Below are 22,528 nucleotides of genomic sequence, written 5' to 3' on the forward strand. Positions count from 1 at the left end.
CGGCCTCTGCACTGACTGACCGCAAACCCCTTGGGGAGCCCCGTCTCCCACCCGCGTCCCTGCAGAGCTCCGTGGCCTGGGCTAAACAGCAAACCCTGAGTGACTGAGCTGATTATCACCCTTCCCCAAGGTCAGATCAAAGGCTCATTTAGCCCAGCATACTGTTTTCTACAGGCCAGCGGCTGAAAATGAAATGTTAACATTTCCTCAAATGCTTACATTTCTCTTCAACACTTAAACTGATTTTTTAAAGATATTTATCTAGACTCCACTTTTAAGTGGGACTCCTGGTGGTCTCCCATTCATATCTATCTATCTTTAGTTAATTTCCCCCCCCTTCTATAGCCACTAGAACCCTGTTAGCAATTTCTAAACAAAAAAAAAATTGCACAAATTTACAGTGAATTTGCCTTTCATTAATATGGCATTTTAGGTCCTTAGGAGTCCTGCTAGTTACATTTTACAGCAGGTCTGAAAAAACTGTGCACAAGAGAACAAAGTATTGGTTTCTTTTATCTCTCTCTCTCTCTCTCTCTCTCTCTCTCTCTCTCTCTCTCTCTCTGTGTGTGTGTGTGTGTGTGTGTGTGTGTGTGTGTGTGTTTTAAATCTCTCCCCCATTCTCAGCATCCCTGGGTAGGACAGACATCTAACAAAATAACTACCGGTAAATAAAGCATGCTAATATCCAGCCATTGGTGACCTCTGACCAGTGATGTTGGCAAGCTTCAGAGTTGGGTTGATGAAAAGAACCACCTTCAACATGTGTTTCATGGTTTTGAATTCAGAATCCCTTTGAATTTTGGCTAGGTGTGCTGAAATGCTTGCGGCATTCCAACCTGCCTCTGTTCCTCCCCTTTCCCCGAAATGACTGGGAACGGGAATGATGCTCTTTAGGCCTTAAAAGCCTTTAGGCTCAAAGCCTTATGAACAGGGTATTTCCATGGCAAAGGCTCCTTTGTAAGGACCCATATTTTATTTATTTATTTTTATTTTTATTTTATTCCACTTTTATTTTTTTCTTAAAAAGGTCAACAACTCTGGGAAATTGGGGGGGGGGCAGAAGGTGATCTTGCCTAGGGCGCAAAAAACCCTAGCACCGGCCCTGTTCGCAAGATGCTATTAGAATAAAAAATATATTAAATATATTTCGTATGATAACAGATTTTTTGTTTTGGCCGCTTCCTGCATGAGCAGAGTCTAGCGCAAAACTAGAATTAGATAGAGGCAGTAGTTTTGCTGTATGCCGTTAGGTGGCGCTTTACAAACACTACTGTTTTGCAAAGAGGCAGCGCGCGCATTCTACTAACGCTCACCTCCCCAAGATGCTTTGCGCGCGTCGGCTTCATTTGTGTGCTACTGCGCAGGTACCCTGTCTTTTTAATTTTAGGATTAGGAATTAATGGGGGTCCTTGTCACAATAGCGGCTCGATGAGGGGTCCTTGAGAAAATTTTGTTGGGAACCCCTGGTGTAGAGTATGAAGCTATGGACCACCACCACCTCCTCCTCCTCCTCTCCAAAACCTATGAACTGGACCCCCCTAACTCACATTATGCCATTTTGGGAGTGGGGAAGGAAAAAAAACCTTCTGCACCTCCAAAGAATTCTAGTGAAATTGTGGGGGTTCTGTTCGGACTCAATTTACATGTGCCGGGGTTGGTCTAGATGCCCTCCAGGGACACCACTTTCCACTCTCTATGATTCCTAGAAGCAAGCTTGCCCCACGATCCTCCTGCGGTAAATAATATGATCTCCAGATTACGCCGCTGAAGGGGTGGGGGGAAATCGACACTCCTCAGGAAAGGCAAACTGCAGCTGCTGCCTCATTAGCATATCTTAATGAGATCAATTAATTTCGGAAAGGCAAGGCAAACAGGCGGGGGTGGGGAGGGAGAGGGAAGGAAGCAGCAAAGAGAGGAGAGAAAACAAGGAAAGAAAGATTTGCAATCCTGGGCGGGGGGGGGGGGGGAAAGGTTCAATTGGCTGCCATTCCACCACCAACCAGTAGTGGTCACTGCTGAACACCCCAGAATGGCTATGTGTCAGGGATGGAGAACTGAGGGCCTGCAGATATCGCTGGACTCCAACTCCCAGCATCCCTGGTCACCAGCCATGCTGTCCGCTGGGGCTGATGGGAGCTGGAGACCAGCAACAGCTGGAGTGCCACAGGTTCCCCTATCCCTGGTGAAAGAAGAGGCATTCCCCTCTCTCAGGCATGGATGCCTCTTCCTCCACCTCTCGTTTGCAGCATGGAGGGGGCAGCTTCTGCCCCCCCCCCAATGTTGCTGGGCTCCAGCCTTGTTCTGGGCCCTTGGGTGTTTTCTCTTGCCTGGAATGTGTCCCTGAATTTTGATACTGCCTCTCTTGTGCCCAGATAGAGATGTTTAGAAAAATTTAAGTTTCACAGAGTCATTTAGGCCATTTTTGCTGCCAGACACACACGCCACCAGGATGTGGCCCCCAAAGGACTGCCCCAACGGATGTGGCCCCCGAAGGACTGCCCCTTGGGCTTCATCCTTGCCCTGGTCCTGAAAATGATCTCCCCCCCCCCATTTTTGTTTGTGAGTGTGTGGTCTTGTGCCTTCTTCTGTGGCCTTATTTTTGCAAGGGTTGTTATCATTTACTCGCCGAGCTGTTCCAGGCGTTGAGGGTTTCTGAGCAACACTTTGTTTTCCTTGGGAACATAAGGATGCAATTGCAACTCTGAACTAGTAAGACGCACTCTGAGGCGGTTGTGTTTTCTTGTGCGTGGCGAAATCTGCCGCCCCCGTCTTGTGCACAGCAAACAACTGGCGTGATTCAGCTCCCGTTGCTTTCTCACTTCCACCAATCTGTTCCTGCCCCGTTCTCCCCAGCGCCTTCTCTCTTTGTCACAGGCTCACTCGACTTTGCAACTTCTGCATTGTCTCCAGCGGGAAACACATTGTGGGCAGGCAACGCGCAGAACACAAAGCCTTTAAAGGACTGCCCACCGAAAGCCAGGCAAGGTGTGCAAAACAGAAGAGATGTCCCCCCCCCCAACTCCCCACACCTCTCCAGAATCGTGGCCATTTCCATTATGCACTTATTATGGCTTCCAGAGTGACTTCTGTACAATAAGCAAAAACAAGATGGCCCCTCCCTATCTTTTTGTTTAGTCGTTTAGTCGTGTCCGACTCTTCGTGACCCCGTGGACCAGAGCACGCCAGGCACTCCTGTCTTGCACTGCCTCCCGCAGTTTGGTCAAACTCATGTTCGTAGCTTCGAGAACACTGTCCAACCATCTCGTCCTCTGTCGTCCCCTTCTCCTTGTGCCCTCAATCTTTCCCAACATCAGGGTCTTTTCCAGGGAGTCTTCTCTTCTCATGAGGTGGCCAAAGTATTGGAGCCTCAGCTTCAGGATCTGTCCTTCCAGTGAGCACTCAGGGCTGATTTCCTTCAGAATGGATAGGTTTGATCTTCTTGCAGTCCATGGGACTCTCAAGAGTCTCCTCCAGCACCATAATTCAAAAGCATCAATCCTTCGGCGATCAGCCTTCTTTATGGTCCAGCTCTCACTCCTTATCTTATCCAGGCTAAACATACCCAGCTCCTCAAGCACTCCTCATCAGGCTTGGTTTCCACACCCATGATAATCTTTATCACCCTCCTCTGCACACGTTCCAGCTTATCAACATCCTTCCTAAATTGTGGCACCCAGAACTGAACACTGGACTCCAGGCAAAACAGAGTCCATTGGCTCTCTGGCCCCACCAGCCCCTATGAGCACGTGCTACCACTAACTAAGCTTTTAAGTAGACTGTGTAGAAGAGGTGCAGCCATAGATTTGTGGTAGAGCACGTTTTGAATGTGGAAGACATCAGTTTTAATCCCCAGCACCTCCAGGTTTTTTAAGGGTTTTTTTTTAGTGCTGTGGGACTACAACTCCCATAATTCCTGGCCGCTGGCCATCCTGCTTGAGGCTGACATCTGGAGGACACCTAGAAACATCTGGAGGAGAACAACAGGTTGGGGAAGCCAGAGCAGGGTGATGCAAAGTTCTTTTTAACCTTGTGTGTGTGTTTGTGAGTTTTGGTTACGTATTTAAAAGTCATAAAGGAAGGTTTTTTTATGAAGATCTATTCGGAAACAAATCACATTGCATCCCAGGAAAGTGAACAGAGATTTGCAGGCTTCATATGAGGTGCAGGGTTCGAAGCATTCCTTTCTCAGCACTTTTAATTAAGCGAGGACGCTGTTTTATGGCTGCTGGGGATATTTTTCAACACAGCTAGGGCTTTGGTTTAATTCTGCCTTCATCGTTTTATTACTGCGCTCTTGAAATGTATTTATTGCTCTGTTGGTTTCCATTTCGTTTTGCGGTGGGGATTTTGTGTGTGTGTCATGTTTCTTGTGTAAGCCACCTCGTGCAACCTTCACAAAGAGTTGGGGATCTTTGCAAGGTTGTGTTCCCTCGCTGGCAGCTCTCAGGGGCCCATGTGCCCATGGGCTGGAGGGGCCAGAGGCAAAAGGGGCGGAGCCATGGGTGTGACTCTCACCTGTGCACTGTAGGCTACATTCCAGCCAGGCAAAATTCACAGATTTATACACACATGTCAATATTTGGGCAAGAAAAGGCATTATCACAATCCCAAGGACATATTTTTGGTCAGGCAAATACACTTAAGTAAGGAGCAAAGCAGGGCTGGGGAGGGGTGAAGCCTGGGGAGGGGCCTAGTGATACAGTGGGTATGGCCTAGAGAGGGAGTCCCAAGGGCCACACAGAAGGCCTAGAGGGCCACATCCCTGCTTTAACACATACAGTGAAGAGTAAAGGGATATAAATATCCAGAAATAAATAAAGAACTCTGAGCGTTGCCTGGAGGTGTGAGACTTAAAGAGTCTCGTGCCTTGGATATAAGGCACAGTGTTTAATTTTGAGGAAGACCAAGCACACTTGTTGTTGTTTAGTCGTTTAGTGGTGTCCGACTCTTCGTAACCCCATGGACCAGAGCACGCCAGGCACTCCTGTCTTCCACTGCCTCCCGCAGTTTGGTCAAACTCATGTTCGTAGCTTCGAGAACACTGTCCAACCATCTTTTCCTCTGTCATCCCCTTCTCCTAGTGCCCTCAATCTTTCCCAACATCAGGGTCTTTTCCAGGGAGTCTTCTCTTCTCATGAGGTGGAGCCTCAGCTTCACGATCTGTCCTTCCAGTGAGCACTCGGGGCTGATTTCCTTCAGAATGGATAGGTTTGATCTTCTGCAGTCCATGGGATTCTCAAGAGTCTCCTCCAGCACCATAATTCAAAAGCATCAATTCTTCGGCGATCAGCATGGGCGTACCCAGCATGGGGCAAGGGGGGCAGCTGCCCCCCTAGAAGGCCAAACCACGGGCCCGACTAGTGAAGCCTCCGGACAGCGGCCCAAAGCCGCTGAACAGCTGAGAGGTGCGCCTGGGTCGGCCTCCGCTGCGCCTCTCAGCGGGCGTAGTGGCGCCCCTGGTGGCCTGGCACCACCGGACCTGGGCCTAGAGACGGCCCTGCTTCAGAGCAGGGAAATTTCGTATGAGAGAATTTAGGGGGTTCATTTAGCAGCTGCAGCCACTGCCACCGAGTCGTTAGGCCCGCTGGCCCTGTAGCCCTGTCCACATTCCCACTTTGTGGCCCCTCCCCTCCCGTGCCTTGGCCCCGTCCCTGAATGACCATGGCTTGCCCCCCCCCTAGTTTTGATCCTGGGTACGCCCCTGGCGATCAGCCTTCTTTATGGTCCAGCTCTCACTTCCATACATCACCACTGGGAAAACCATAGCTTTAACTATACGGACCTTTGTCGGCAAGGTGATGTCTCTGCTTTTTAAGATGCTGTCTAGGTTTGTCATTGCTTTTCTCCCAAGAAGCAGGCGTCTTTCAATTTTGTGACTACTGTCACCATCTGCAGTGATCATGGAACCCAAGAAAGTAAAATCTCTTACCAAACACACAGGCACTGGTAATTTCCAAATCGAGTTGAACAGCGCCGTCTTAAGTGCCCCCGGAGCCGTGGTGCGCCAGATCCCTCTGGCGCCCTCCCGCCCCGTTCCGGCGCCCTCCCGTCCCGTTTCCCAGCGCGGTGGGTGGGTGGGCAACGCGCACAGCGCGGGTGCAACAGGCGCTGCACTCCTGTCAGGCCGGCACCATGGTGCCCTGCACCACCCAGCCTGCATGTAGGGCCGGCTCTGGAGTTGAAACCGAGAGAGGGGACCTGGGGATCTGCTGCAAAAACTTTGCTGCCTGCTGGTGGAAGTGGCTGTTGGCTCCCAGTAGCCTCAGCTTGTAGATTGGTAAATAAACCAGACTAGACAGAATATTGTTCCACATTACAAATATAGAACCTATTAGTGCTCAAAGCAAAACTTTTTGCTTCTTGTTTAATCGCCATTGTCCAGATCACAACATTACCACACTGCTATACCACAATGTTTTAAGTGCTGAGATATCTGTTGCTATTTTCATGCACATCTTGAGATGCACATGTGGGCAATCAATCAATAATTGGCATGAAGGGATGCTTTTTAACCTATCAATTTTGGTTTCCCATTTCCCCCGATCTGAATTTCTCTTCTCCACATGCCCGCACCAGTCTGCATTTTTTTTTTTAAAGTACTCATGACAATTTGTCAGCGTTTTAGTGCAAATTTCTCTACACACCCCTGCAGGCAATTTCCCCCAGTATAATGCATTTTATATGTTGCTTTCACTTACACATGCCTCTTTATGCACATTTCCCCCTAATACGGTGTTCTTAAACTTTGGGTTCCCAGGTGCAGTTAGACTAATGTTCCCATCACCCACAGCCAACTTAGCCAATGGTCAAGGATGATGGGAGTTAGATTTCAACATTGCCTGTGGTCACAATGTTGAAGAACGCTGTCCTAATACAAGGATGTCCGTACGTATTATTTAGTTGGAGAACTCGTAAAATCCAGAGAGGTGTGAATTTTGAACAATAGTCGTGGTTCAGTTTATGTATTCGTTTATTTTTGGGAGGGGAGGAAGAAGTGTGAATTAGGTAAAGGTAAAGGGACCCCTGACCATTAGGTCCAGTCGCGGACGACTCTGGGATTGCGGTGCTCCTCTCACTTTACTGGCCGAGGGAGCCGGCTTACAGCTTCCAGCTCATGTGGCCAGCACGACTAAGCCGCTTCTGGCGAACCAGAGCAGTGCACGGAAACGCTGTTTACCTTCCCGCCAGAGCGATACCTATTTATCTACTTGCACTTTGACGTGCTTTCGAACTGCTAGGTTGGCAGGAGCGACGGGAGCTCACGCCGTTGCGGGGATTCGAACCGCCGACCTTCTGATCGGCAAGCCCTAGGCTCTGTGGTTTAGACCACAGTGCTACCCACGTCCCTGTGAATTAGGTAGGCCTGCATTAAAATGCAAACCTGCCAGACTGGTACTGGGGAGAGTTGGGTTCCACTCAGCCATGAAGCCTACCAGATGATTTTGGGCCTGCCGCCATTTCTCAGCCTACCCTACCTTGCAGGGTTGTTGTGAAGATAAAATGGAGCTCGGGGAGACCTGCATCTCCGACCTTGAGGTCCTTGGAGAAAAGGTGGGATATAAATGTAATAATAACAGCAGCAGCAGGAGCAACAATGATCACAATTCCTTTTCCTCCACCACTTAATAGTGTGTCATGTGTCCTGTAGGAACGCAGCCAAATGTGATTTCCTGCATGTAAACATTTGTAATATCTATTCAATGAGGACGGGTGTTGTTTTTTTTAACCTCCAAGAAATTCATATCAAAACATCATCACAGGTCCCGGGTAACCGCTGGAGCCTGGAACGGAATAACAATGAGCTTGGGGACTTCACGCAGTGTGTGTTTTCAGCTCTGAGGAAGCTAATCATTTCTCCACCAATGGGATAGCTTAAGCCAGGTTCTCAAAACACAAAAATAGGCACACCAGGTTATGTGTGTATGTGGGGCTAATGGCTGTATTTATTCATTTATTAATAGACTGCATTTCCTGCAACCAACAGAAGGTGGAGCCAGACAGGCAGAGCCATCTGGTTCTAGTTTATTCCCGGTTGGGAATGATAGGCTGGAAGGCAGCGAGCCCAACAGCAGGGGGAGCCACAGAGCCAGTGAAAGGCTCATTCTAGTTTTGCCACCATCCTCCTCCCTGCTGAGTTCTCCAAGGGGTGACAATGAGAGTATAAGGTGGTGGAAACTAACAGGCAGGGCAGTCTCTTGGATGGCACCATTGCCCCGCAACAAAATACCATTCATGTTAATGTGGGGAGGTCTGGAACGTCTAATGATGCCCACAGGTTGATGGTTCGTAGAGTTGTAAGGGACCCAAAAGGGTCATCTACTCCTCCCCCCCACTAGAGGTCTTTGAAAGCCAGTATTCTGGGCATCACCAGGTGAAAAATCACTTGACCACTCCAAACTCGCACGGAGGCTACTCACGTTTTCACGTAGGGGTCTGAGTAGCCGTTGGCATCCATGGCAGCCAAATGGGCGCAGCGGATGATGCCCACCAGCAGGCCTTGCTTTTGGGAGCTGTATTTGAGGGAAATAAGGATCCGGCCACGCTCCTCCAAGGACTTGTCGTCTGTTTTGTCTATCTGCGACGGGAAGAAAGCCAATTCCACTCAGTTCCTAATTTCCTCTCACCCAAACACACTTTTTTCCTCCTCCCTCCCGATACGTTTTTCCTTTTGTAGGTTGTAAATTGAGGAGATGGACTTCTCCTTCTTTTCTTGAGTTGCTCTGGGAGCCTTTTTTGGCTGAAGAACAGGATAAAAACCCTTTCAGTAAATAAGCTGTTTAAAGATGGTTTGGACACTGGTACAAAATAACACCACCCAGTTACTGGCTGTTGCCCTGCAGTTGACATACAAACTTTGCACCTGTTTCAATAGGTTATGGGCCCAGTTTGAAGTGCTGCTAGTGACCTTTATATAGCCTTAAGAATGAGTGGATTGGGACCAGGTTACTTGAAGGACCGCCCCTCTATATGAACATCCTTCAGGGCCTTGAGATCCGTTTCAGAGGCCCTGCTTTCAGTGCCCTGAGTAAACTGCAATTCCCAGGGCGCTTGGGGAGAAGCTATGATTGTTTAAAGTGGTATGATACTGCTTTAAATCTCTAGTGCAGATGGGGTCAGAGGCACCTCCCCACGTGACATCCTGTGCTGTGTCTCCCTCTAGTGGCTGGTGTGCAGCACAGCATTTTTTTTGAGCCTGCTCCCTATTTGCTATGGGTACTATAGTTCCATCAAGAGGTTAGTTGGCAAGGATCTATTTAATAAAGAAGTACAAATCAAACAACCAGGAGGCCTGATCTTTTTAAAAACCAATTTAGCCACAAGAATATTCATACTCTACTAATGCACCCCCTTATTCTTTTGGAAGAGGTTAGAAGTTCCTGGCCACACACTTCCTGGTCATCCATGCAGTCATTGGAAAATCTGAATTCCTCCCCCCTTCCTGTCTCTCCAACTCTTAGGACAATAAATTGCTGAGCAACCAGCCTGACACCATTCATTTGTTCGCCAGGATTACGATGCACTCATTACTGTCAATGCAGAGTCAGGATTAAAAGCAGCACAAATAACAGCCGATTGAATGTTTAAGGGAGTGTCAGGTTCAATCAGGATCCCTCGCCTGCTCGCCGCTGAGCTGGAAGAGGCAAACCGCACGGGATTGGCTGAGGCCAGGCCTTCCTTGACAGCCTGGTGAAATTTGTACCCCCTCAAATTTTTCACCTCTTTTGGACAGGGTTCCTCAACGCTGCTGCTGAGGAAACAACCTTTCGGGGCTCCAATTATAAAAGATCTCATTGCAAATATAGGGAAATGGAAGGGAGACGGAAACCGCAGCAGCTGTTCAATCAGGGAGCTTCAGCATCTTGCCCATTCCGGCCAATCAGGGAGCTTCATCCTGGACTATCAGTGAGCCTCTTCAACCTGTCTGCCAAGTATGGTAGCCAACAATGCACACATTCCTCTGTTCCATTTAGAGCCCGAAGGGGGCGCTGAGGCACAGTCCTAGACTGCCCACATTCACTGAGGTCCAGCGCCGAGAGCCTTCTGGCGGTTCCCTCGTTGTGAGAAGCCAAGTTACAGGGAACCAGGCAGAGGGCCTTCTCGGTAGTGGCACCTGCCCTGTGGAACGCCCTCCCATCAGATGTCAAAGAGGAAAACAACTACCAGACTTTTACCGGTAGAAGAAGAGGAGGAGTTTGGATTTGGATTTGATATCCCGCTTTATCACTACCCTAAGGAGTCTCAAAGCGGCTAACATTATCCTTTCCCTTCCTCCCCCAAAACAGACACTCTGTCAGGTGAGTGAGGCTGAGAGACTTCAGAGAAGTGTGACTAGCCCAAGGTCACCCAGCAGCTGCATGTGGAGGAGCGGAGACGCGAACCCGGTTCACCAGATTACGAGTCTACCACTCTTAACCACTACACCACACTGGTTCTCTTAGAAGACATCTGAAGGCAGCCTTGTTTGGGGAAGCTTTTAATGTTTAATAGATTATTGCATTTTAATATTCTGTTGTAAGCCATCCAGAGTGGCTGGGGAAACCCAGCCAGATGGGCGGGGTATAAATTGTTGTTGTTGTTGTTGTTGTTGTTGTTGTTGTTGTTGTTGTTGTTGTTGTTGTTTTCAAGCAGAGCCCTTGACACAGCAGCACATTTGGCATCCAGCTGGGACTTTATGAGGGCTGGGGGACTGCTGGCCTAAGAGCCAAATGTGGCCCTCTGGACCTTTCTGCCTGGCCCTCCAAACTCTCCCTTGACTATTCCCCTCCCTGGCCCTGCTCAGATCCTCGAGTGTTTTCAAACCCTTCAAGAGTCCCGATTTTCCCGGGACATCCCGGAATTACAGAAGATGTCAGGGGAGACCTTCCTCTCTGTATTTTTTCTTTTTTAAATTTACAAGGAACATTTCAGAGTTTTACCTCTCCAAAGAGAGCTCACCACATATTGAAAACATTGTGCATTTGACCCCTGGATGAGCAGCAGGAAATTCAACCGGTCCAGCTCTCACCACAGCACAGCAGTCGCCGTGGGATGCGAGGGAGTGAGCAGAAAGCAGCACCTGTTGAATTCCCACCTGTTTCAAACCTCCTCTGGAAAACACGGGGCCTCCACCAGGATTGCGGGGGAAGGAAATCTTTAATTTGTGCATAGACATGCTTGCCCCCTTGGTTGGCAGGGCACATATACATTTCCTCCTGCCCACAGGTTCCTGCTGGCTGTCGGCCTGGTTTTAAACAAACGACAATCTTGTTACTCCTTAGATCAAGCCAGGCTGCCCGCCTGCTCTTCCCAGGGGAGGACAACTCTTTTTCCTCCCACATGTTCCTCTCTTTCCCGGAATTGCTCATCAGCGGTTGATGAGCAGCTTGCAAACCTCGTCTCTCTCTTTCCTTTCTCAGTGTAGGCTTTTTCTTTCCTTTCAAAGAGAGGCTTCCATCGGAATTCAAGTTGACAGGGCCTAACTTGGTGATGGGTAATTTTTATTTTTATTTTGCAGAAAAAAGGGGTAGGGTGTGTGGGAAGGCAAAGCTGTGAATTGCTTGGGCTGTGTGCAGAAGATCTGGAACATCTGGTTCTTCCCTTCTAAACACATAGAAAGATGCTAGTCCCTGTGGTTCTGAATTAAGGGCTGATAGGAAGTTGTCTTTCACTGGCCATTGGTCCGTCCAGCTTAGTTGCGGTGGCTCTTCAGAGTTTCAGACCAAGACTTTCCCCCCAAGCCTACCTGGAGATACTGGGGATTGAACCTGAGACCTTTTTGCGTGCAAAGCAGATATTCTAACACCAAGCTTGCAGAATGTCCCAGGTTCAATCCCTGGCACCTCCAGGTAGGGATGGACGTGAGAGAGCCCTGCCTGATCTCCTCGGTTTGACACTGTATAAGACAGCTCTCTGCATTCCTGTTTAAATCAACCTTTCATTTATAATCTTGGTTTATGCTTGGGCGTACCTTGGTGGGTAGAGCACCTTTTCTGAATGCAAAAGGTTCGAATCCTGGCATCCCCAAAGAGTCCCTGCCAATCAGTGCAAAATATACTAGATTAGATGAACTAATTTCACACGCTAGCAAGGTTATGCTTAAAATTCTACAAGGCAGGCTTAGGCAGTATGTGGACCGAGAACTCCCAGAAGTGCAAGCTGGATTTCGAAAGGGCAGAGGAACCAGAGACCAAATAGCAAACATGCGCTGGATTATGGAGAAAGCTAGAGAGTTCCAGAAAAACGTCTACTTCTGCTTCATTGACTATGCAAAAGCCTTTGACTGTGTCGACCACAGCAAACTATGGCAAGTTCTTAAAGAAATGGGAGTGCCTGATCACCTCATCTGTCTCCTGAGAAATCTCTATGTGGGACAAGAAGCTACAGTTAGAACTGGATATGGAACAACTGATTGGTTCAAAATTGGGAAAGGAGTACGACAAGGTTGTATATTGTCTCCCTGCTTATTTAACTTATATGCAGAATTCATCATGCGAAAGGCTGGACTAGATGAATCCCAAGCTGGAATTAAGATTGCCGGAAGAAATATCAACAACCTCAGATATGCAGATGACACAACCTTGATGGCAGAAAGCGAGGAGGAATTAAAGAACCTTTTAATGAGGGTGAAAGAGGAGAGCGCAAAATATGGTCTGAAGCTCAACATCAAAAAAACCAAGATCATGGCCACTGGTCCCATCACCTCCTGGCAAATAGAAGGGGAAGAAATGGAGGCAGTGAGAGATTTTACTTTCTTGGGCTCCTTGATCACTGCAGATGGTGACAGCAGTCACGAAATTAAAAGACGCCTGCTTCTTGGGAGAAAAGCAATGACAAACCTAGACAGCATCCTAAAAAGCAGAGACATCACCTTGCCGACAAAGGTCCGTATAGTTAAAGCTATGGTTTTCCCAGTAGTGATGTATGGAAGTGAGAGCTGGACCATAAAGAAGGCTGATCGCCGAAGAATTGATGCTTTTGAATTATGGTGCTGGAGGAGACTCTTGAGAGTCCCATGGACTGCAAGAAGATCAAACCTATCCATTCTGAAGGAAATCAGCCCTGAGTGCTCCCTGGAAGGACAGATCGTGAAGCTGAGACTCCAATACTTTGGCCACCTCATGAGAAGAGAAGAATCCTTGGAAAAGACCCTGATGTTGGGAAAGATTGAGGGCACAAGGAGAAGGGGACGACAGAGGACAAGATGGTTGGACAGTGTTCTCGAAGCTACCAACATGAGTCTGACCAAACTGCGGGAGGCGGTGCAAGACAGGAGTGCCTGGCGTGCTATGGTCCATGGGGTCACGAAGAGTCGGACACGACTAAACGACTAAACAACAACAAGATGAACTAAGATTCTGTAATAGTTTGATCTATGTTTGTACGTCTTCGGCCTGTTAGTGCTGGATAAAAAGGTAAAGGGACCCCTGACCATTAGGTCCAGTCGTGACCCACTCTGGGGTTGCAGCGCTCATCTCACTCTATTGGCTGAGGGAGCCGGCGTACAGCTTCCAGGTCATGTGGCCAGCATGACTAAGCCTCTTCTCGCGAACCAGAGCAGCACATGGAAATGCTGTTTACCTTCCCGCTGGAGCAGTACCTATTTATCTACTTGCACTTTTGACGTGCTTTTGAACTGCTAGGTTGGCAGGAGCTGGGACTGAGCAACAGGAGATCACCCCATCACTGGGATTCGAACCGCTGACCTTCTGATTGGCAAGCCCTAGGCTCTGTGGTTTAACCCACAGCGCCACCCACGCCCCAGGCGTCAGTGCTGGATGCCCCATCACAAAATCCTGTGCCTCTGAGTCATATGCATGTTTACTCTTAAGTAAGCCTCACTGTGGCGCTGTGGTTAAACCACTGAGCCTAGGGCTTGCTGATCAGAAGGTCGGCGGTTCGAATCCCTGTGACGGGGTGAGCTCCCGTTGCTTGGTCCCAGCTCCTGCCAACCTAGCAGTTCGAAAGCACGTCAAAATGCAAGTAGATAAATAGGAACCGCTACAGCGGGAAGGTAAACGGCGTTTCCATGTGCTGCTCTGGTTTGCCAGAAGCGGCTTTGTCATGCTGGCCACATGACCTGGAAGCTGTACGCCGGCTCCCTCGGCCAATAATGCGAGATGAGCGCGCCACCCCAGAGTCGGTCACGACTGGACCTAATGGTCAGGGGTCCCTTTACCCTTTACCTTTAAGCCTCACTGTGTTCATGTGGATTTGTTATCAGCACCACAGCCTGAGCTATTTACAGCATACAAACCCAATGATTTACCATCTTGCTAACAGCGATGTGCTTTTCTAATGCCCGATTTACAATATCGGTAGCTTTACCCAGCTACAGATAGCCTATGTCACGTTACCACCTGTTGCTAGCGACATGCTTTCCTAAACTCTCTCACCGGCAGTTGCTTCTCCAGGCAGATGTAGAACTTCTTGGTCTGGTTGGGCTTTAGTTTCTTCAAAGGGATCCTCGTTTCTCCGATGAACTCGTTGTGGCGGAATTTGTCCTCGTCGCAAACAGAAATTCTGAAAGAGACAACCGGGAAAGAGCAGGAAGGTGAATGGGCAGGCGAAATGGTTTAGCCAGCCAGGGAACTGTTTCAGAGGGGCTGGTTCCTGCCACGAGGCAGAGAGGGGGGCCATTGTAGCACACACTCATTTGCCCAGATGACAAGACCCCCCCCCCCTCAGCCTCGCTGATGTGGTCCAAAGGAAAGCAGAGAACCAGCTTGGCTGCAGGAGTTGCTGGAAGGAGGCAAACAAGGCGCCGTTCAACCATCTTAGGGGCTCCACTCCGGATTTGTGTAGGGTTTACTCCTTAGCTTTTTCTTCTCCCAAAGATGTCCGCATTTGCCTTCTCCTAGATGGGCTCCCTTCCCAAGTGGATGACCCCCATCTGCCCCTCACTTCCCTCTATGGCAGGGGTGTCCAACTCCCAAGAGTCAGCTCTACCCCCTTTTTGGGGGGTTCAGGTCAAAGTTGTTGAACTTCTTTTTTTTAAGCAAGAAAAGCCCTGTTTTTTTGGGGTGCAAGGCAGGAGGAAGGCCTGTTTTTTAGGGATACTGGGCAAAAAATGTTGAGCTTTTTTTAGGGGAGCCAAAGTTGTTCAGCTTCTTTTTTTGGGGGGGGAGCCACTGATCTACCACAGACGACCAGTGATCTACCGGTAGATCACAATCTACCTGTTGGACGTGCCTTTTCTATGGCATGTGCGGAAACAGCCTTCTTGACCGCGAGACCTGCTATGGCCTGTTTGGAATGGGGGGTGGGGAAGGTAATAATAAATATATAAATGCTCACAAGAAGCTATGGGAGAGGTAGAGACCCTTTTGCACCCCGAGAGGCGTGTTTCCTTCCCAGTGACTATTCCGAGGGTCACATGCCAATGGTGGGAGGGGCCAAGAGCAAAGTGATTAAAGAAAAGAATGTCCATTTTACCTTTCTCTACACACACACACACACACACACACACACACACACTCTTTCGTATCAACCATCCAAGCCGGTAAGAGGCGTTACCAGAGCTCAAGGACATATTTCTAGCCAGGCAAAAACACCCCAGGAAGGTGGAAAGCATGGCCACCGAAGGGTGTGTCCTGGGGAGAGCCCCACAGGTTAGATTTTTAAAAAAGGCCTGGATTTAGCCCCACACCAAATAAATCACAAGCAGTTGCTTAAACTTTTTTTCCCTTAAAAAAAACACACACCTAAGTGCATCGAACAACTTCCAGAAGTTTCCATCGCTCTTAGCAGCAGAAAGAGAAGGGGGGGGGGCTTTGCAATTGTCAAACCAGGACCAAGAATGTCTCTCTGGCAACTGGCAGCGTTTGGGTCCAGCTGCCCCTTTCTCTTGGTTGCCTCAAACTGGCGACAGCCGTGTGGGTGGTGAGAAAAGAGGGAGAGCTCTCTGAGCCGGGGCGATGGTTTGGATGAGGGAGGCTGTCAGAATTTATTTTAATTACCATGGCATAATGTTATTTCCCGGCCTGCCCCCCTCCCCAACTCAACAAGCGGAGTCTTGGGCCACAAAGCTCAGCACTAATGAGAGATGATTAAATGTTACACCGAGCCCTGTGGTGAGTGGCGGGTTTATTTTCCTGGAAGCTGGACAGTGACTGGCCTTGTTTCCCAGGGAAGTCTGGAAAGACGAAAGACCTTGTGAGAATGAGCGCAAAGTAACAGGGAGTTGGGCAAATCGCCACATAGCTGCGGAACCGGCCGGATGACTTTGTGCCAGCCTCGCAGGGTTGTTGTAGGGAGAACCCCCATTAGAAATAAACATGGGAACATACGAATCCTGCTGGGTCAGACCAAAGGCCCGACACCCTAAGTGCTGCCATAACTGTGAGAACATTCTCTACCTTTCCAAATTTACCACCTGGGGACAAAGCTTTTCGTGTGGGTCGTAAGCGGGCAGGCGGGCCTTGAATGCATAAGTAGAACAAAGTGAGCCTGGCTAATTCTGCAAGCACCTCTTAAGGAACACTTGGCCCTCTGTCTTTGGCAAGGATTTCTCGGCAAAGCTCTTTATCATCCTCTCCCACAAAGCCGAAGCAGATTCACAAAAGCTCTCGTTATTAGCTGGTGCTAAGGAGCCGGGGAGGGTGGAGAGACAGTCAGACAGACAGACAGACAGACAGACAGACAGACAGACAGACAGAAGAAGCAATTGAAAAGGGCTAAGATAGTAGCTGGGGATCCAGGTGGTGCTGTGCGTTAAACCACAGAGCCTAGGGCTTGCTGATCAGAAGGTCGGCGATTCGAATCCCTGCAACGGGGTGAGCTCCCGTTGCTCGGTCCCACCTCCTGCCAACCTAGCAGTTCAAAAGCACGTCAAAGTGCAAGTAGATAAATAGGGACCGCTACAGTGGGAAGGTAAACGGCGTCTCCGTGTGCTGTTCTGGTTTGCCAGAAGTGGCTTTGTCATGCTGGCCACATGACCTGGAAGCTGTACGCCGGCTCCCTCGGCCAACAATGCGAGATGAGCGCGCAACCCCAGAGTCGGTCACGACTGGACCTAATGGTCAGGGGTCCCTTTACCTTTAAGATAGTAGCCAGCCACCAGGGCCAGTTTGAATCTCACAAGGACACACACACACACAATACTTGCTGATGAAATGGGGCTTATTGGAGGACCTGAATGACTCGATACGAACGCAGGGAGACCTCTTATAAAAATTACAAAAAGTTTGCAGGCATGTATGTGAGAGAGAAGCCATTTGCAGAGGGGAAAGAACCATTCTGGATATCGGAGTGGCATTGTACCCTGCCTGGGAAAGCATTGATTAAATCAGGAGGTGAAGCACTCTCTGCGTAATTGACTTTTTTATTTAGTTTGGACATGGGGGTGGAGATGGAGATGGAGCGGTTCTCCCTTGCATGGGGCCCGGCTCTGTTGTTGGGCAGAATGAACCAGCTGCTGCCTCAGGTGGCAGGTGTGGAGGGCCAGGCAGCAATGGAGGGGTGTGGGAGGCCTGGACTGTGAGTGCTTCATGGCCCAGTCTGTGTACTCAGGTCAATAGTGGCTGGTCCTCTAGGGCAAACTGAGTGCTGCCCCATAGACCTCTGTCTGCCCTCAGCCAGCCTCTACCTGCCTGCCCCTTCTCACTTACACTCAGCTTGGGGGGGGGGCGGCTCTGCCTGCCAGCTTCCTCCTCCTCCATCTTCCACCTTTCCTTCCCTTTTTAATTTGTATATTGCCTTTCTGTATTACTACAGAATCTAGGAGTCTCAGTAGACCACAAACTTGACATGAGTCAACAGTGTGATGCAGCAGCTAAAAAAGCCAATGCAATTCTGGGCTGCATCAATAGGAGTATAGCGTCTAGATCAAGGGAAGTAATAGTGCCACTGTATTCTGCTCTGGTCAGACCTCACCTGGAGTACTGTGTCCAGTTCTGGGCACCACAGTTCAAGAAGGATACTGACAAGCTGGAACGTGTCCAGAGGAGGGCAACCAAAATGGTCAAAGGCCTGGAAACGATGCCTTATGAGGAACGGCTTAGGGAGCTGGGTATGTTTAGCCTGGAGAAGAGAAGGTTAAGGGGTGATATGATAGCCATGTTCAAATATATAAAAGGATGTCCTCTACAGGGAGAAAGGTTGTTTTCTGCTGCTCCAGAGAAGCGGACACAGAGCAACGGATTCAAGCTACAAGAAAGAAGATTCCACCTAAACATTAGGAAGAACTTCTTGACAGTAAGAGCTGTTCGGCAGTGGAATTTGCTGCCAAGGAGTGTGGTGGAGTCTCCTTCTTTGGAGGTCTTGACAGCCATATGTCAAGAATGCTTTGGTGTTTGTTTCCTGCTTGGCAGGGGGTTGGACTGGATGGCCCTTGTGGTCTCTTCCAACTCTATGATTCTATGGTTCTACACGCAAGGCGGCTTACAAGCTTAAGAAACAACAAACATCATTCAGGCACCTTATATAACAATCTCACCCAGCACAAAAAGTCATCATAAAAACATAACTTTGCAACAAACAACTTATATCAAATAATAAAGTAACATCCAATCGTCCACTAGAATATAATAGCGGCACAGTGAAATTAAATAGCAGCAAAGAACAATTAAACAGAAATTCACTCTTAACAATTGCAATAAATAATTACTAAAGTTTACTAAAGTATAAATAATAAAAACAGCAGCAACTCACAATGCATAAAATATATACAAACCCCGTAAAAGGATCAATTTGGGAAACAAAGACACACAACTTATAAAATTATTTGAAAAACCCCTGAACTCCTCTTCTGGGTGTTGCCCTTGTAGAATTCAGGGGGGGGGGATGAGAATCAGGTGACTCTGCCTGTCATCAGTTCTGGCACCACCTTCTGTTGGTTGCATTAGAAGGACGTGGAGCAAGACCATTGGGGGTGGGGGAGCGGGGGTGGCCATAGGGAGAGTCCCCGAGGTCCCCCACTCCCGACGGGGGTGACCTGCCTCTTCTGCTCGTTCAGATCCAGACCTTTCAACAAATCTGAGATCCCAACGTACGCCTCCAAAATGGATCAGTGGAACTGCACCATGCTCTTGGTAAGTAAGTCCTTTGCACCCAGCTCCCTTCGTCTACAAGCCTTACCTAGCAGTTTGAAAGCACATTGTAGTGCAAGTAGATAAATAGGTACCGCTCCAGCGGGAAGGCAAACGGTGTTTCCGTGCACTGCTCTGGTTCACCAGAAGCGGCTTTGTCATGCTGGCCACATGACCCAGAAGCTGTATGCCGGCTCCCTCAGCCAGTAAAGTGACATGAGCGCCGCAACCCCAGAGACGTCCGCAACTGGACCTAATGGTCAGGGGTCGCTTTTCCTTTTAAGGGAAGACACTCATCAGTTCCCAGGTGGGGGCTTGTCCCCCAAAGGGTCATTCCCTCCTCACTGCATGCTCCTAGACTCCCAGCAACCTGCATGCACAGGAATGCCTGGGCTGCCCTGCGTCTTCTGCAGGAAGCTAAGAGATTTCATTTTATTTTATCTCCTCCCATCCATCTCCATTGCCTGGGCCCATTCTCTGAAGACAACGAAGGGGTGCTTCTTCTTTCACAGAGGGGTTTTTAATTTCTGGTTTTTAATTTCTGGGCATGTTAGTGTTTTTCGCCAGAGTTCTGTGACATCCCAGTGCCCACCCCTTGAGGGAGACGGACTCCCACTTACCTCCAGGTGGGACATACCTGGAGATGGGGGGAAGAGCCACCTGCAAGACCTTTTGAAAACAGGAGAGGGGGGGTGGCAGTAGGAGGCTAATATAAAAGGAAGTGAAGACATGGGATGATAATAAAAAAACCAGCAGTAACTTGAACAAAAGGAGCGGGAAATGGATTTTTCTTTATCTCTTCGAGTGTTCTCATCTGCCCTGGCTTTCTATAATGTTTATCGCCAATGAGGGAAAGAAGGTGCTAGCTTCTGCAGTTGGGGGGGAGGGGGAGGGAAGCAAGATAATAATAAATAAGGGCAGTCTAAATCTCTAGAATTGGAGACAGCTTCAAGTGGGGTTCTCCCCTTGCCATCAAAATCAAGGCTGGCGGTGTGAACCTTCCCCGTCTCCAAGTCGTCCCTTATCTCCAGGAATTAAAATTGGGTTTTTAGCTTCAGAACCCATTTCCAGCATGTTGGTGACACTGAGGTGCACATGTGTGTTTGTGAAGTCGGGGGGGCGGGGGGGCGGAGGACCCTTCCCCACAGCCCACAGGAAACATGCTTGCTTGACCATTGAGGTTCCCTGTGTAAAGTTGGCATGAGCAGTGTGGAGATGCAGTGGAGGTCAGGGCCGGCTCTAGGCCCGCCCACGGTGGTGCGGGGTGCCAGGCCGCCAGGGGCACCGCTGCGCCCGCTGAGAGGCACGGCTGAGGCTGCCCCAGGCGCGCCTCCGCTGTTCAGCGGCTTCAGGCCACTCTCCGGAGGCGCGTGGGCGTCGCAACAGGCGTCGCAAGCCTAACCCTAACCCTATGGCAGGCTGGGTGGCGCAGTGCAGCTGTGCGTGGCGCCCGCCTGCCCGCCTGCCGCGCCGGGAAACGGGGCGGGGGGGCCGCCGGAGGGATCCGTCGCACCACGGCGCCAGGGCGCTGGGCATGCTTAAGACGGCCCTGGTGGAGGGGATGGTCAGATCCTGAGGAGGAACAAGAGACTCATAGATTCTTGGAAGATGGTGGAGTCTTCTTCTTGTTGGGTCTCCTCTCCTTTCTCGTCTTTTGGATCCATTGGTTTGGGTCCTACCCACCCTCCAGAGCAGCAGAAAACAAGCTTCCACGTAAACACCCTTCAGATATCTGAAGGTGGCTTCTCTTCTCCAGCCTGAACAAACTCAACTCCCTCAACTGTTCCTCATAAAGATGGAGAGAAGATTAGGGGGGACTCCTAGTGCCAAGGAGGAGGTGACACCAGGGGCCAAATAAATGTCTGAGCTGGGGGCCAGTGATCAAGGGAGTCAAATGCTAGATTCTAGGGTGCCCAGGCAAATGGACAGAGAGGTGTTGTGTCCCTCTGCCTCTAGTCATTCAGGGACCTCCTGAAGTATCAGCCAGCAGCATCACTTCCTGTTGGAAAGGAGCCACTTCCGGGGAGGCACCTGAAACTACGTTGGATAGACACTGAGATAGCAGCAACTCCGTCTCCAAGGACACACAGACACAACCTTGTCCAATCCCCAAAAGATTTAGTTACAGGTAGGTAGCCGTGTTGGTCTGACGTAGTCGAAACAAAATAAAAAAATTCCTTCCAGCAGCATACACCCGGACAACACCATTACTGGCCCCAACAACATCCAACATACCATCTCAGTACTATTTAATTGCTCATCCTCTAACATTGTGTATGCCATCAAATGCCAACAGTGCCCTTCAGCTCTCTATATTGGACAAACAGGCCAAACCCTACGCGCCAAAGGATAAATGGACATAAATCTGACATCAGGAATTACAAGACAGAGAAACCAGTAGGAGAACACTTCAATCTCCCAGGACATTCTATACAAGATCTCAAAGTAGCTGTCTTACTACAAAAGAATTTCAGAAATAGACTGGAAAGAGAAGTTGCTGAATTGCAACTTATCACCAAGCTTAAAACCATGGAGAGACCTGGTTTGAACAGAGACGTTGGATTCTTATCTCATTATACATGATAAAGCGATCTTCAGCCATCTCACCCCTTGCTTTTTCATGCAAGACCATTTGCAGTCATTTACATTCGTCAACAAAAGGGACCCAGGTGGTGCTGTGGTTAAACCACTGAGCCTAGGGCTTGATGATCAGAAGGTCCGCAGGTTCGAATCCCTGTGACGGGGTGAGCTCCCGTTGCTTGGTCCCAGCTCCTGCCAACCTAGCAGTTCGAAAGTACGTCAAAATGCAAGTAGATAAATAGGAACCGCTACAGTGGGAAGGTAAACGGCGTTTCCATGTGCTGCTCTGGTTTGCCATAAGCGGCTTTGTCATGCTGGCCACATGACCTGGAAGCTATACGCCGGCTCCCTCGGCCAATAATGTGAGATGAGCGCGCAACCCCCGAGTCGGTCACGACTGGACCTAATGGTCAGGGGTCCCTTTACCTTTACAGTCGTCAACAGCTATCAGTCAGTCAATCACCCATTTCCACCACCCTTCTGAGTGATACCCCCTCCCCACCCTTTCTCTACATATAAGCGTCTGGGGACTTCTATTTCAGTGTATCTGAAGAAGTGTGCATGCACACGAAAGCTCATACCAAAATAAAAACTTAGTTGGTCTTTAAGGTGCTGCTGGAAGGAATTTTTTTATTTTGCCCCAAAAGCTTGTGAGACCGTGAACTCCAGACTATCCGCTGCGCCACCGAATGTCACATCAGCAGCTGAAAAAGAGCACACCTTGCTCTGGCCAAAGGACCACCTAGTTCAGCACCCTGTTTCCCACTGTAGCTGGTCAGGTGCCTCTAAGAAGCCCCTCCAAATGTGGGGCAGGCAGAGGCATGGCAAGGTCAGGTGGTAACTGGTGCAGAAATTTTTTGTCACCCCCCATTGAAATTATTAAAAGAAGGAAGAATAAGATACAGTTGCACGTGTTATTTTCTTGTTTATTTGCTTAACATTGT

The 22,528-nt window shown here is 49.2% G+C and overlaps 1 protein-coding gene across 1 annotated transcript in view; it reads right to left on the bottom strand.

Annotated features, from left to right (window-relative positions):
* DOC2B (double C2 domain beta) overlaps window positions 1–22,528 on the bottom strand; it is a 132,037-nt gene that overhangs the window by 18,506 nt on the left and 91,003 nt on the right. Inside the window, exons 5-6 of the mRNA XM_035139755.3 lie at window positions 14,373–14,499; window positions 8,418–8,575 (exon numbers count right to left, since the gene is read on the bottom strand). Coding sequence (XP_034995646.1) covers window positions 8,418–8,575; window positions 14,373–14,499 — 285 coding nt within the window. The remainder of the gene's footprint in view (window positions 1–8,417; window positions 8,576–14,372; window positions 14,500–22,528) is intronic.

Source organism: Zootoca vivipara, chromosome 14, assembly GCF_965207765.1.
Source record: "Zootoca vivipara chromosome 14, rZooViv2.hap1.1, whole genome shotgun sequence".
Lineage (NCBI taxonomy): Eukaryota > Metazoa > Chordata > Lepidosauria > Squamata > Lacertidae > Zootoca > Zootoca vivipara.